This window comes from Scyliorhinus torazame, chromosome 13 (genome assembly GCF_047496885.1).
Source record: "Scyliorhinus torazame isolate Kashiwa2021f chromosome 13, sScyTor2.1, whole genome shotgun sequence".
Lineage (NCBI taxonomy): Eukaryota > Metazoa > Chordata > Chondrichthyes > Carcharhiniformes > Scyliorhinidae > Scyliorhinus > Scyliorhinus torazame.
The window spans coordinates 91,764,242-91,779,738 of NC_092719.1; the positions used below are offsets into that span (position 1 = coordinate 91,764,242).

General features: G+C 52.6%; 1 protein-coding gene across 1 annotated transcript in view; it reads left to right on the plus strand.

The window, feature by feature from the left end:
• LOC140388187 (mitochondrial 10-formyltetrahydrofolate dehydrogenase-like) overlaps positions 1 to 15,497 on the plus strand; it is a 505,408-nt gene that overhangs the window by 336,871 nt on the left and 153,040 nt on the right. Inside the window, exon 17 of the mRNA XM_072471959.1 lies at positions 9,889 to 9,982. Within this exon, the coding sequence (XP_072328060.1) occupies positions 9,889 to 9,982 (94 nt within the window). The remainder of the gene's footprint in view (positions 1 to 9,888; positions 9,983 to 15,497) is intronic.

Genomic DNA, 15,497 nt, shown 5'->3' on the forward strand with positions numbered 1-15,497 from the left:
GAATAAGGTGGGTGAACTTAAGGCATGGATCGGTACTTGGGACTACGATGTGGTGGCCATCACGGAAACTTGGATAGAAGAGAGGCAGAAATGGTTGTTCAAGGTCCCTGATTATAGATGTTTCAATAAGATTAGGGAGGGTGGTAAAAGAGGTGGTGGGGTGGCATTGTTAATTAGAGATAGTATATCAGCTGCAGAAAGGCAGTTCGAGGAGTATCTGCCTACTGAGGTAGTATGGGTTGAAGTCAGAAATAGGAAAGGAGCAGACACCTTGTTAGGAATTTTCTATAGGCCCCCCAATAGTAGCAGAGATGTGGGGGAACAGATTGGGAAACAGATTTTGGAAAGGTGCAGAAGTCACAGGGTAGTAGTCATGGGTGACTTCAACTTCCCAAATATTGAGTGGAAACTCTTTAGATCAAATAGTTTGGATGGGGTGATGTTTGTGCAGTGTGTCCAGGAAGCTTTTCTAACACAGTATGTAGATTGTCCGACCAGAGGGGAGGCAATATTGGATTTGGTACTTGGTAATGAACCAGGGCAAGTGATAGATTTGTTAGTGGGGGAGCATTTTGGAGATAGTGACCACAATTCTGTGACTTTCACTTTAGTAATGGAGAGGGATAGGTGCATTCAATTGGGGGAAGGGTAAATACGATGTTGTCAGACAAGAATTGAAGTGCGACTTCCGGGTGCGGCTATGCAGAGTTAGGTCGCATATTCGGCAGCTCCCGCTTGGAACGGACTTTTGGACTCTTTTACAGGGCCCCCACGGCATTTGTTTGACATTTCCCGGTGTGGGAAGAAAACTGCAGCATTCCCCTGACCGTGTCCCCCAGGAATGTTATGTCTTTTGGCTGCCAGACCCGGCAGAAACAGCAAAAGATTTGGCTTTGGCTGCAGGTTTAGACAAAAGCCTCTTCCAGCATGCAGGCGGGGGAAGGGCAAGCTTAAAACTGCATTCTGACTTGACTCTATCAAAGGTGAATTCTAGCAGCAGAGGGAACAACTGTGAAAAGATCTACCAAGGCCATTGAAGAAGCAGGGACGAGGCTTCCGGTGGCGGCCATGGAGGAGTAGGTCGCGCATTCGGCAGCTCCCGTCTGGAACCGACTCTCAGACCTTTTTCAGGAGTTTCCATAGACTTTTTGGGGCAGACTGGTGAAGCGAACACTGCCAACTTCTATGAAACGGACCAGAAGTGTAACGGCCAAAGGAACGGCACTGGAGCAACGGAAGAAGCGAGGGAAAGAAAACAAAATGGCGGCGGCCAGGGACAAAGGGGAGCTGCAGGAGTTCATTAAGCGCTGCTTCGAGGAGCAGCGCGAGGAGATGCGCAAGGAGATGTTGGCGCCTATGCTTTCGGCAATTAAAGGACTCGGGATCACGCAGAAGGCCCACGAAGAAAAAAATCCAGGAGGTTCAGAGAAGAGTCAGTCAGAACGAGGACAAGCTCGTGGGCCTGGCGGTGAGAGTGGAGCAGAACGAGGCGCTACACAAGAGGTGGGCGGGAAGACTCGAAGACCCGGAGAACAGGTCGAGGAGAAAGAATCTGCGAATCCTGGGTCTCCCTGAGGGAGTGGAGGGGGCTGATGCCGGGGCATACGCGAGCACGATGCTCGAGACGATGGGCACAAAGGCCCCTTCAAGGCCGCTGGAGTTGGACGGGGCACATCGGGTGCTGGCGAAGTAGCCCCAGGCAAATGAGCCACCAAGGGCGATGGTGGTGAGGTTCCACCGGTTCACGGACAGAGAGTGGGCCCTGAGACGGGCCAAGAAGGAGCGGAGCAGTAAGTGGGACAATGCAGAGATCCGAATACACCCGGACTGGAGCACGGAGGTTGCAAAGCGGAGAGCAGGTTTCAACCGGGCCAAAGCGGCGTTGTACCGGAAAGAAGTGAAATTCGGAATGCTGCAGCCAGCGCGACTGTGGGTCACATACAAGGGCCAACACTATTACTTCGAAATGCCTGAAGAGGCGTGGACCTTTGTACAAGCCGAAAAGTTGGACTCTAACTAAGGTTTTGTGAGGGTGGGGGGGATGTTTTGGGGTTTGATGTGTGATGGTTGTTGTATATAGGGGGTCAATCACGCGCAGGAAATGTTACATGGGCTGGGGGAGAGAGACAAGGCCGCTACAGGAGCTGCGCCAGACGGGGCGGAGCGGGCTTTGGAAAGCGCGGGGTGTTTTCCTGCGCGCGGGAAGAAAGGTGGGAAGGGGAACGAAGGAATGCATATGGATTGGGAGACTCCCACGCGGGGAGGTCAATGGGACGGCGGGGGAAGCCGGGGTCAGCAGGCGTCAGCTGACTTACGGGAGTGACATGGTGGGAGCAAAAAAGCTAGACGGGCCTAGCGGGGGGGAGGGGAAGAGGGGAGGGGGGGGCGGGGGTGGAAGGGTTGCTGCTGCACTGGCCGAAAGGGAATGGGACACAGAAGAGGTGGTCGGGACGGGGGTCCCCCCTCTGGGGGACTGGAGGGTGAGGGAGGCGTGGACACGGGACTGGCCCAGAAAAGGAGATGGCTAGTCGGCGGGGCGTGGGGAGCCCCTCCAATCCGGCTGATAACATGGAATGTGAGGGGCCTGAATGGGCCGGTGAAGAGGGCTTGAGTGTTCGCGCACTTAAAGGGACTGAAGGCAGACGTGGCCATGCTCCAAGAGACACATCTGAAGGTGGCGGACCAGGTCAGGTTAAGAAAGGGATGGGTAGGACAGGTATTCCACTCGGGACTGGACGCGAAGAATAGAGGGGTGGCAATATTGGTGGGAAAGCGGGTGTCATTTGAGGCCAAGACTTGTAGCGGACAATGGAGGGCGATATGTAATGGTGAGCGGTAGGCTGCAAGGGACGTGGGTGGTGTTGGTAAACGTATACGCCCCGAACTGGGATGATGCAGGATTCATGAAGCGCATGTTGGGGCGCATTCCGGACCTGGAGATAGGAGGCCTGATAATGGGAGGGGACTTCAATACAGTGTTGGATCCAGCACTGGACCGCTCCAAATCAAGGACTGGAAAGAGGCCGGCGGCGGCCAAGGTTTATGGATCAGATGGGGGGGGGGGGGGTGGACCCATGGCAGTTTGCAAGGCCGCAGGCCAGGGAATTTTCTTTCTTCTCCCATGTACACAAAGCCGACTCCCGGATAGATTTCTTTGTTCTGGGTAGGGCGCTCATCCCGAGGGTGGAGGGGACGGAGTATTCGGCTATAGCCGTTTCGGACCATGCCCCGCACTGGGTGGAACTGGAGCTGGGAGAGGAGAGGGACCAACACCCGTTGTGGCGGCTGGATGTGGGACTGCTGGCGGACGAGGTGGTGTGTGGGAAGGTGAGGGGGTGTATCGAAAGGTACTTGGAGGCCAACGACAACGGGGAGGTGCGGGTGGGGGTGGTATGGGAGGCGTTGAAGGCGGTGATCAGGGGAGAGCTAATTTCCATTAGGGCTCATAGGGAGAAGACAGAGGGTACGGAAAGGGAGAGGTTAGTGGGGGAGATTTTGAGAGTGGGCAGGAGATATGCAGAGGCCCCGGAGGAAAGATTACCTGGGGTAAGACGACGGCTCCACACGGAGTGTGACCTGTTGACAACAGGGAAGGCGGAGGCACAGTGGAGGAAAGCGCAGGGGGCGACCTACGAGTATGGGGAAAAGGCTAGTCGGATGCTGGCACACCAGCTCCGTAAGAGGATGGCAGCAAGGGAAATAGGGGGAGTCAAAGATGGAAGGGGAGCCACGGTTCGGAGTGCGGCAAAAATAAACAAGGTATTCAAGGTCTTTTATGAAGAGCTGTACAGATCCCAGCCCCCAGTGGGGGAAGAGGGGATGAGACGATTCCTAGATCAGCTGAGATTCCCGAGGGTGGAGGAGCAAGAGGTGGCTGGTTTGGGGGCACCAATTGGGTTGGAGGAGCTGAGCAAGGGCTTGGGGAGCATGCAGGCGGGGAAGGCCCCGGGACCGGACGGATTCCCGGTGGAGCTCTACAGGAAGTACGCAGACCTGTTGGCCCTGCTACTGGTGAGGACCTTTAATGAGGCAAGAGAGGAGGGGACCCTGCCCCCGACAATGTCGGAAGCGACAATTTCTTTGATCCTAAAGCGGGACAAGGACCCACTGCAAAGTGGATCGTACAGGCCGATCTCGCTCCTCAATGTGGATGCAAAGTTGCTGGCAAAAGTGCTGGCCACGAGGATCGAGGACTGTGTCCCGGGGGTAATCCACGAGGACCGGACGGGATTTGTAAAGGGCAGGCAACTAAACACCAATGTGCGGCGGCTCTTAAACGTGATAATGATGCCATCGGAGGAGGGAGAGGCGGAGATAGTGGCAGCTATGGACGCGGAGAAGGCCTTTGACCGAGTAGAGTGGGAGTACCTCTGGGAGGTGCTGCGTAGGTTTGGGTTCGGGGTCTGGTTTATCAATTGGATTAAGCTCCTTTACAGAGCCCCGATGGCGAGTGTAGTGACGAACTGGCGGAGGTCGGAGTACTTTCGACTACCGAGGGACGAGGCAGGGGTGTCCCCTGTCTCCCCTGTTGTTCGCATTGGCGATCGAACCATTGGCCATGTCATTGAGGGAGTCTAATAAATGGAGGGGGGTGGTCCGAGGGGGAGAAGAGCATCGGGTTTCGCTATATGCGGATGACCTGTTGCTGTACGTGGCGGATCCAATGGAGGGGATGGTGGAGGTCATGCAGACTCTAAGGGAGTTTGGGGAGTTTTCAGGCTATAAGCTCAATGTAGGGAAGAGTGAGCTCTTTGTATTACAGGCGGGGGACCAAGAAAGAGGGATAGGAGACCTACCGCTGAGGAGGGCGGAGGGGAGCTTTCGGTATCTGGGGATCCAGATAGCCAGGAGTTGGGGGACCCTTCATAAACTGAATCTGACGAGGTTGGTGGAGCAAATGGAGGAGGATTTCAAAAGATGGGACATGTTACCGCTCTCGCTGGCGGGTAGAGTGCAGTCGGTCAAAATGGTGGTCCTTCCGAGTTTTCTGTTTGTGTTTCAGTGCCTTCCCATCGTGATCACTAAGGCCTTTTTTAAGAGAGTAGGCAGGAGTATTATGGGGTTTGTGTGGGCGAATAAGACCCCAAGAGTAAGGAGAGGGTTCCTGGAACGCAGTAGGGACCGAGGAGGGTTGGCACTGCCAAACCTGGGGAGCTACTACTGGGCAGCAAATGTGGCGATGGTCCGCAAGTGGGTTATGGAGGGAGAGGGGACGGCATGGAAGAGGATGGAGATGGCGTCCTGTAAAGGAACGAGCCTGGGGGCGTTGGTGACGGCACCGCTGCCGCTCTCGCCGACAAAGTATACCACGAGCCCGGTGGTGGCGGCAACGCTAAGGATCTGGGGCCAGTGGAGACGGCACCAGGGTGCAATGGGAGCATCGGTGTGGTCCCCGATCAGGGGTAACCACCGGTTTGTCCCGGGGAAGATGGACGGGGGGTTCCAGAGCTGGCATCGGGCGGGGATTGGAAGAATGGGGACCTGTTCATCGACGGGACGTTTGCGAGCCTAGGGGCACTGGAGGAGAAGTTTGAGTTACCCCCGGGAAATGCCTTTAGATATATGCAGGTGAGGGCTTTTGTGAGGCGACAGGTGAGGGAATTCCCCTTGCTCCCGGCACAAGACGTTCAAGATAGGGTGATCTCGGGTGTATGGGTCGGGGAGGGCAATGTGTCGGAAATACACCAGGAGTTGAAAGAAGAGGGGGAAGCGCTGGTAGAAGAGTTGAAGGGTAAATGGGAGGAGGAGGAGATCGAGGAAGGTCTGTGAGCTGATGCCCTAGGATAGGGTTAATTCCTCCTCCTCGTGTGCCAGGCTCAGCCTGATACAATTTAAGGTGGTCCACAGAGCGCACTTGACGGGGGCGAGGTTGAGTAGGTTCTTTGGGGTAGAGGACAGATGTGGAAGGTGCTCAGGGAGCCCGGCGAACCATGTCCATATGTTTTGGTCATGCCCGGCACTGGAGGGGTTCTGGAAAGGAGTGGCGGGAGCAATATCTCAGGTGGTGAAAGTCCAGGTCAAGCCAAGCTGGGGGCTAGCAATATTTGGAGTAGTGGACGAACCGGGAGTTCAGGAGGCGAAAGAGGCCGGCATTCTGGCCTTTGCGTCCCTAGTAGCCCGGCGAAGGATCTTGCTAATGTGGAAGGAGGCGAAGCCCCCCAGCCTGGAGGCCTGGATAAATGACATGGCTGGGTTCATAAAGTTGGAGAGGATTAAGTTCGCCTTGAGAGGGTCTGCGCAGGGGTTCTACAGGCGGTGGCAACCGTTCCTAGACAATCTCGCGGAGCGTTAGAGGAAGGTCGGTCAGCAGCAGCAGCAACTTTGGGGGGGGGGGGGTGGAGGGGACGTCCTGAGAGGGGGGGGGAGAAAGGGGGGACTGCCTGGGAGGGTGGATGAGCAAGAGATGACATGAAGGGTTGGGGAAACTGGCACGAACGGGTGAGGGCCAGTGTACAAAGCTGTGTAAATATATCATTTTGCCATGTATATATCTTGCTCTGCGCGATTTCTCTTTTTTTTTGTTATGAGTAAGGGGGGGTTATTGTTGGGAACATAGGCTGAACATAGGGGGTTATTGTTGGGAACATAAGTGCATAAGTTGGGAACATAGGCTGTCAGGGAAGGACACAAGTGAAATGTGGAACTTGTTCAAGGAACAGGTACTACGTGTCCTTGATATGTATGTCCCTGTGAGGCAGGGAAGAGATGGTCGAGTGAGGGAACCATGGTTGACAAGAGAGGTTGAGTGTCTTGTTAAGAGGAAAAAGGAGACTTATGTAAGGCTGAGGAAACAAGGTTCAGACCGGGCGCTGGAGGGATACAAGATAGCCAGGAGGGAACTGAAGAACGGGATTAGGAGAGCTAAGAGAGGGCATGAACAATCTTTGGCGGTTAGGATCAAGGAAAACCCCAAGGCCTTTTCCACATCTGTGAGAAATATGAGAATGACTAGAGCGAGGGTAGGCCGATCAAGGCCAGTAGCGGGAGATTGTGTATTGAGTCTGAAGAGATAGGAGAGGTCTTGAACGAGTACTTTTCTTCTGTATTTACAAATGAGAGGAGCCATATTGTTGGAGAGGACGGTGTGAAACAGACTGGTAAGCTCGAGGAAATACTTGTTAGGAAGGAAGATGTGTTGGGCATTTTGAAAAACTTGAGGATAGACAAGTCCCCCGGTCCTGACGGGATATATCCAAGGATTCTATGGGAAGCAAGAGATGAAATTGCAGAGCCGTTGGCAATGATCTTTTCGTCCTCACTGTCAACAGGGGTGGTACCAGGGGATTGGAGAGTGGCGAATGTCGCGCCCCTGTTCAAAAATGGGACTAGGAATAACCCTGGGAATTACAGGCCAGTTAGTCTTACTTCGGTGGTAGGCAAAGTAATGGAAAGGGTACTGAAGGATAGGATTTCTGAGCATCTGGAAAGACACCGCTTGATTAGGGATAGTCAGCACGGATTTGTGAGGGGTAGGTCTTGCCTTGCAAGTCTTATTGAATTCTTTGAGGAGGTGACCAAGCATGTGGATGAAGGTAAAGCGGTGGATGTAGTGTACATGGATTTTAGTAAGGCATTTGATAAGGTTCCCCATTGTAGGCTAATGCAGAAAGTAAGGAGGCATGGGATAGTGGGAAATTTAGCCAGTTGGATAACGAACTGGCTAACCGATAGAAGTCAGAGAGCGGTGGTGGATGGCAAATATTCAGCCTGGAGCCCAGGTACCAGTGGTGTACCGCAGGGATCAGTTCTGGGTCCTCTACTGTTTGTGATTTTCATTAATGACTTGGATGAGGGAGTTGAAGGGTGGGTCAGTAAATTTGCAGACGATACGAAGATTGGTGGAGTTGTGGATAGTGAGGAGGGCTGTTGTCGGCTGCAAAGAGACATAGATAGGATGCAGAGCTGGGCTGAGAAGTGGCAGATGGAGTTTAACCCTGAAAAGTGTGAGGTTGTCCATTTTGGAAGGACAAATATGAATGCGGAATACAGGGTTAACAGTAGAGTTCTTGGCAATGTGGAGGAGCAGAGAGATCTTGTGGTCTATGTTCATACATCTTTGAAAGTTGCCACTCAAGTGGATAGAGCTGTGAAGAAGGCCTATGGTGTGCTCGCGTTCATTAACAGAGGGATTGAATTTAAGAACCGTGAGGTGATGATGCAGCTGTACAAAACTTTGGTAAGGCCACATTTGGAGTACTGTGTACAGTTCTAGTCGCCTCATTTTAGGAAGGATGTGGAAGCTTTGGAAAAGGTGCAAAGGAGATTTACCAGGATGTTGCCTGGAATGGAGAGTAGGTCTTACGAGGAAAGGTTGAGGGTGCTAGGCCTTTTCTCATTAGAACGGAGAAGGATGAGGGGTCAATTGATAGAGGTTTATAAGATGATCAGGGGAATAGATAGAGTAGACAGCCAGAGACTTTTTCCCCGGGTGGAACAAACCATTACAAGGGGACATAAATTTAAGGTGAATGGTGGAAGATATAGGGGGGATGTCAGAGGTAGGTTCTTTACCCAGAGAGTAGTGGGGGCATGGAATGCACTGCCTGTGGAAGTAGTTGAGTCGGAAACATTAGGGACCTTCAAGCAGCTATTGGATAGGTACATGGATTACGGTAGAATGATATAGTGTAGATTAATTTGTTCTTAAGGGCAGCACGGTAGCATTGTGGATAGCACAATTGCTTCACGGCTCCAGGGTCCCAGGTTCTATTCCGGCTTGGGTCACTGTCTGTGCGGAGTCTGCACATCCTCCCCGTGTTTGCGTGGGTTTCCTCCGGGTGCTCCGGTTTCCTCCCACAGTCGAAAGATGTGCAGGTTAGGTGGATTGGCCATGATAAATTGCCCTTAGTGTCCAAAATTGCCCTTAGTGTCCAAAATTGCCCTTAGTGTTGGGTGGAGGTGTTGACCTTGGGTGGGGTGCTCTTTCCAAGAGCTGGTGCAGACTCGATGGGCCGAATGGCCTCCTTCTGCACTGTAAATTCTATGATAATCTATGATTAATCTAGGACAAAGGTTCGGCACAACATCGTGAGCCGAAGTGCCTGTTCTGTGCTGTATTTTTCTATGTTCTATAGGTGGATTGACCACGGTAAATTGCCTGTTTACTCGAAAAAATGAATTGTGCACTCTCAATTTATTTTTAAAATACATATATAACAAATAACAGTGGACCCAGCATCGATCCCTGAGGCACGCGGCTGGTCACAGGCCTCCAATTTGAAAAACAACCCTCCACAACCACCCTTTGGCATCGGTCAGTAAGCCAATTTTGCATCCTATTGGCTACCTCACCCTGGATTCCGTGAGATTTAACCTTTTTCAACAACCTACCTGCGGTACCTTGTCAAAAGGCCTTGCTAAGGTCCAAGTAGGCAACGTCGACCACACTGCCCTCATCTACCTTCTTGGTTACCCCTTCAAAAAACTCAATCAAATTTGTGAGACATGACTTTCCCCTTGCAAAGCCATGCTGAATTTCCCTAATTAGCCCTTGCGTGTCTAAATACCTGTGGATCCTGTCCCTCTGAATACCTTCCAACAACTTACCCACAACAAAATTAAGGCCCACCGGTCTATACTTTCCAGGCTTATCCCTACAGCCCTTTTTAAACATTTGCTGCACTCCAATCTCCTGTGGCTGTCGATGATTCAAAAATCTCAACTAGGGGGCCGGCAATTTCCTCCCTAGCCTCCCACTATGTCCCGGGACACATGTCCAGTAACTTAACCACTGTGCTACCATGCTCACCATCCTATTGTTCAAACTGCTACAGATCAAATTGCAACTACCGAACTGTGGTATTAATGAGGATGTTTTATAGCTGTCAAGCTACATTTACAGTTTATGAGTACCACAATTGTTTTCTAACTTTTCACATTTGACCCCAGGTGGCCTTGTCGGAGGGCGGATGTCTGAACACCCAGACATTCGCAAACTGGGGTTCACAGGATCCACCCCAGTTGGAAAACTGATCATGAAAAGGTATGTTCAAAATCTGTCCTTTGGGATGCTCTCCAGGGTCAATGTCAAACGTTTCCCACATTTCCTGCATAAAATGTATAAGAACCAAAGGAACAGATTGTGAATTGTATCGGGTTTATAGAATACAGAGTGATTCTGTACTGGTTAGTTGTTTGGCAATCTATACCAGGTATCTGAGCTTCTTTCCCCAAACAAATTTCTAGTCAACTCATGCAGAGTTTGTGTTTTGATTCTTGTATATTAGAGATGTTACACTGAGGCAACCTTCACTCAGCAAGCATGGAATGCAACCCAAATGTTCCTTTGGAAGCTGCACACAAATTGGCATGTACACAGCCATGCAAAAAATGAAAGGAGCCATGTACTTTAATTTACACACCCACACGGGCACATTGCTGGCCTGCAGGATGCTTTGTTAATCCACACAGGCCCGCACGAGCACACATTGTCCTGCAAGGGTGCATTATTTGTCTATACAGACCCACATGAAGGGGCATGTTATTGACTTGCACAGAGCCGCACAGATGCGCTGGCAGCATGCATGAGTCTGTTAGACATGCTGTTAGCTATTTTGTGCGCAGTCTTCCAGCACGGACTTGCACAAGTGCACTCTTGTTATGCACAGATGTGCTGCTGGACTGCACAAATACAATGAAATGAAAAGATCCCTGTAGCGCACAAAGACTCCGTGAGACGAATAGAGTGAAGTCGATGAGGCTTTATTTAGCGTGTCTGTTCCCCCGCAGCTCGATAGTAGAATGGCCTGCGGGGGAGGACTCCGGCTTCTTACACTCCGCCTTCAGGGCGGAGCTAGAGGTCAACGGCCAACCAGGACCCGGGATCTGTCAGCCAATGACATTAGGGCTTCCAGTCCCACATGACCCCTAATACATACTACCACATTCACCCCTTGTCAAAATGAACCCGGCGGGGTGATGCTTCGCATGGTGGTAAGGGTTTACAGGGCTGGTCCTGGGAGGAAAACATTCACATGGCAATACAGTATGTACAATTTTGTCCTGTTTCAACTATTTACAGAAGATATCGGGAGAAAAGCAAAATGTTCTTGTGAAAAGTCCATATATTGATTTAGATCGACGCCACGAGTCAGTCGGGCGGTCTGGTCGTCCGTGTCGATCGCCTCGGCCCCGGTGGTGATGGTGGTGCTTGTACCGGTGTTGTCGTCTCCGGGAGCCTTACGGTTTCAGCTTGGGCTTTATTCTTGATCGGGCCTGAGGGGAAGGGAACCGATCCTCCTGGGAAGAGGGCGGTCGCGGGGTGCGGCGGTGGCAGGAAGGGGGGGGGGGGGTTGGGTGAATGGTGTCGGGGGGGGGTGTGTGTGTTGCCGGCGGGCGCCAGATCCCGCAGGGAGACCGTGTCCTGTCGGCCGTCGGGGTACTCCACGTAAGCGTACTGCGGGTTCGCATGGAGGAGGTGAACCCTTTCGACCAACGGGTCCGCCTTGTGTGCCCGCACATGCTTTCGGAGCAAGATGGGTCCTGGGGCCGCCAGCCAGGTCGGCAGCGACGTTCCAGAGGAGGACCTCCTAGGGAAGACAAGGAGACGCTCATGAGGCGTTTGATTAGTGCTCGTACATAATAGCGACCGGATGGAGTGGAGAGCGTCCGGGAGGACCTCCTGCCACCGTGAAACTGGGAGGTCCCTGGACCGTAGGGCCAGTAGGACGGTCTTCCAGACCGTGACGTTCTCCCTCAGGAAGGGGGGGGGTTGGGTGAATGGTGTCGGGGGGGTGTGTGTGTTGCCGGCGGGCGCCATATCCCGCAGGGAGACCATGTCCTGTTGGCCGTCGGGGTACTCCACGTAAGCGTACTGCGGGTTCGCGTGGAGGAGGTGAACCCTTTCGACCAACGGGTCCGCCTTGTGTGCCTGACAGATCCCGGGTCCTGGTTGGCCGTTGACCTCTAGCTCCACCCTGAAGGCGGAGTATAAGAAGCCGGAGTCCTCCCCCGCAGGCCATTCTACTATCGAACTGCGGGGGAACAGACACGCTTAATAAATTGTAGCGCACAAAGACTCCGTGAGACGAATAGAGTGAAGTCGATGAGGCTTTATTAAGCGTGTCTGTTCCCCCGCAGCTCGATAGTAGAATGGCCTGCGGGGGAGGACTCCGGCTTCTTATACTCCGCCTTCAGGGCGGAGCTAGAGGTCAACGGCCAACCAGGACCCGGGATCTGTCAGCCAATGACATTAGGGCTTCCAGTCCCACATGACCCCTAATACATACTACCACAATCCCAAATGCTTATAAATAAAATAATGTATTGGAAGTACAAAGGACTCTAGATACAACATCTGCCTCCGAAGCCTTCATGTCTATTTTTTCCGTTCTGACACCCTTGCTTCGTAAGAAATTAGAGCATGAGTCAACCATCTGCTCTGCCATTCAGTAAGATGTGGATTTACTTTAACTACATCTTCCCGTTCTATTCTGGCAGTTCGTAATTCCCTTCATATTCAAAAGAATTCATCTCTTTCTTGAATATACTCAACAACTGAGCACTCACTGCCCTCTGAGAAGGGCAGCACGGTAGCATAGTGATTAGCACAGTTGCTTCACAGCTCCAGGGTCCCAGGTTCGATTCCCGGCTTGGGCCACTGTCTGTGTGGAGTCTGCACGTTCTCCTCGAGTCTGCGTGGGTTTCCTCCGGGTGCTCCGGTTTCCTCCCACAGTCCAAAGATGTGCAGGTTAGGTGGATTGGCCATGATAAATTGCCCTCAGTGTCCCAAAAAAAAGGTGAGGTGGGGTTACTGGGTTATGGGGATAGGGTGGAGACATGGGCTTAAGTAGGGTGCTCTTTCCAAGAGCCGGTGCAGACTCGATGGGCCGAATGGCCTCCTTCTGCACTATAAATTCTATGATTCTATAAATTCCAAGATTCACAATCATTTGTGTGAAGAAATTTCTCCTCATCTGAGATTTAAATGGCTAATCCATTATTATGAAACAGTGAAAGATATCCATACCTAATTTTGAGTTGTTGTAAGACCGTAGATATATCACAGCATGGCCCTTTGGCTGTTCGCAGCAGGCAAGGTACCAAACATAATCAACCAGTCTGTGTTTGAAAACACAAAAGTGGACTTCCGGGTGCGGCGATGACCAGCTAAGTCGCACGTTTCGACAGCTCCCGTTGGAACGGACTTTTGGGCTCTTAATAGGAGCCCCAACGGCAATTTAAACGGCCAAAAACACTGTGCGGTAAACCAGAAGGGAATCCCCCGGACACGCATGGATAGGGGATAGGATAGCGGCCGGATTGCGGACGATCCTCTGGAGCAGCGGCAAGGAAGGGAAGCTCAAAGCAAGATGGCGTCGGAAGGTGGCCATTTGTTATGGGGCCGGGACCAACAAGAGTTACTGCGGCACTGTGTGGAAGAGCTGAAGAAGGAGTTAAGAAGGAGCTGTTGGCCCCGATATTACAGGCGATTGAAGGGCTAAAGGAGGAGCAGAGGACCCAAGAGCTGGAGCTTCGGGTCGTGAAGGCAAAGGCTGCTGAAAATGAAGATGAAATACAGGGCCTGGTGGTGAAGACAGAGACGCACGAGGCACAGCACAAAAGGTGTGTGGAAAGGTTGGAAGTACTGGAGAATAATTCGAGGAGGAAGAATTTAAGAGTCCTGGGTCTTCCTGAAGGCGCAGAAGGGGCGGACGTCGGGACATACGTGAGCACGATGCTTCACTTGCTAATGGGATCGGAGGCCCCAACGGGCCCATTGGAGGTGGAGGGAGCTTATCGAGTTCTGGCGCGAAGACCGAAGGCTGGAGAAATACCTCGAGCTATAGTGGTGAGGTTTCTCCGCTACAATGACAGAGAGACGGTCCTCCGATGGGCGAAGAAAACTCGAAGCTGGAGGTGGGAGAAAGCGGTGATCCGCGTATACCAGGATTGGAGTGTGGAGGTGGCGAGAAGGAGGGCAAGTTTTAATCGGGCATCACAAAAAGAAGATCCAGTTTGGAATGTTGCAACCGGCGAGATTGTGGGTCACACACCAAGGGAAGCACCACTACTCTGAGACGGCAGGAGAGGCGTGGACATTCATTATGGACGAGAAGCTGGAATAGTCTGGCGAGAGAAAGAGCTTTTGGGACAAAGTGGTGGGGTGATTATGTGGGGCGAGAAAAGGGGGGGGGGGATGATTTTTCAATTTGTTAATTTTGTGATCCGGTAACTTTTCTCTCTTCCCCATGTTGGGGGGGGGGGGGGGGGGGGAGATGAGGAACTGTGGGCGTCGGCCATTAGGGGTGGGGCCGAGTGGGAAACGCGGGCTTTGTTCCCGCGCTATGGTAATTATGGCGGGAACAGGGACGCAGGAAGGAGGGGGCCTCGCACAGTGGGGGCTGAGGACAAGGGGGGAAGCCGAGGTCAGCCAGAGTTCGCTGACTTCTGGGAGCAACATGGGGGGTGCAACTACGCTAGAGGGGGATCTAGCAGAGTGGGGGGGTTAACTGGGTTGCTGCTGCTAAGGAGAAGGGAGAGCTGTTATGGGATGGGGTGGTCGAGGCGGGAGGGCGCCGTCGGGGGGGATATACGGGTACGTGGGAACCGGGTGAGGAGCTGGGTTAAAAAAGGGGATCACTAGTCGACAAGGGGGGGCGGGGTAAAGAGCCCCCCAACCTGGCTGATCACGTGGAACGTGAGAGGGCTGAACGGGCCGATTAAAAGGGCACAGGTACTCGCACACCTAAAGAAATTAAAGGCAGATGTGGCTATGTTGCAGGAGACGGATCTGAAACTGCTAGACCAGGTCAGACTACGTAAAGGATGGGTGGGGCAGGTGTTTCTTTCGGGTTTAGATGCGAAGAACAGGGGGGTGGCTATCTTAGTGGGGAAACGGGTACTGTTTGAGGCAAAGACCATAGTGGCAGATAGTGGGGGTAGATATGTGATGGTGAGTGGCAGATTGCAAGGGGAGGCGGTGGTTCTGGTGAACGTATACGTCCCGAACTGAGATGATGCAAATTTCATGAGGCGTATGTTGGGACGTATCCCGGACCTGGAGGCGGGAAAGTTGGTAATGGGGGGAGACTTCAATACGGTGCTTGATCCAGGGCTGGATAGGTCGAGGTCCAGGACCGGGAGGAGGCCGGCAGCGGCCAGGGTGCTCAAGGACTTCATGGAGCAGAGGGGAGGGGTAGACCCCTGGAGATTTAGTAGGCCTAGGAGTAAGGAGTTCTCATTGTTCTGCCATGTTCACAAAGTATATTCACGGATAGACTTTTTTGTCTTGGGAAGGGCACTGATTCCGAAGGTGACAGGGACGGAATATACGGCCATAGCCATTTCGGACCACGCTCCACATTGGGTAGACCTGGAGGTAGGAGAGGAAAAAGAACAGCACCCACTCTGGAGAATGGATATGGGCTTATTGGCAGATGTGGGGGTATGTTTAAGGGTGAGGGGGTGCATCGAAAGGTACTTGGAGCTTAATGACAATGGAGAGGTTCAGGTGGGAGTGGTCTGGGAGGCGTTGAAGGCGGTGGTCAGAGGGGAAC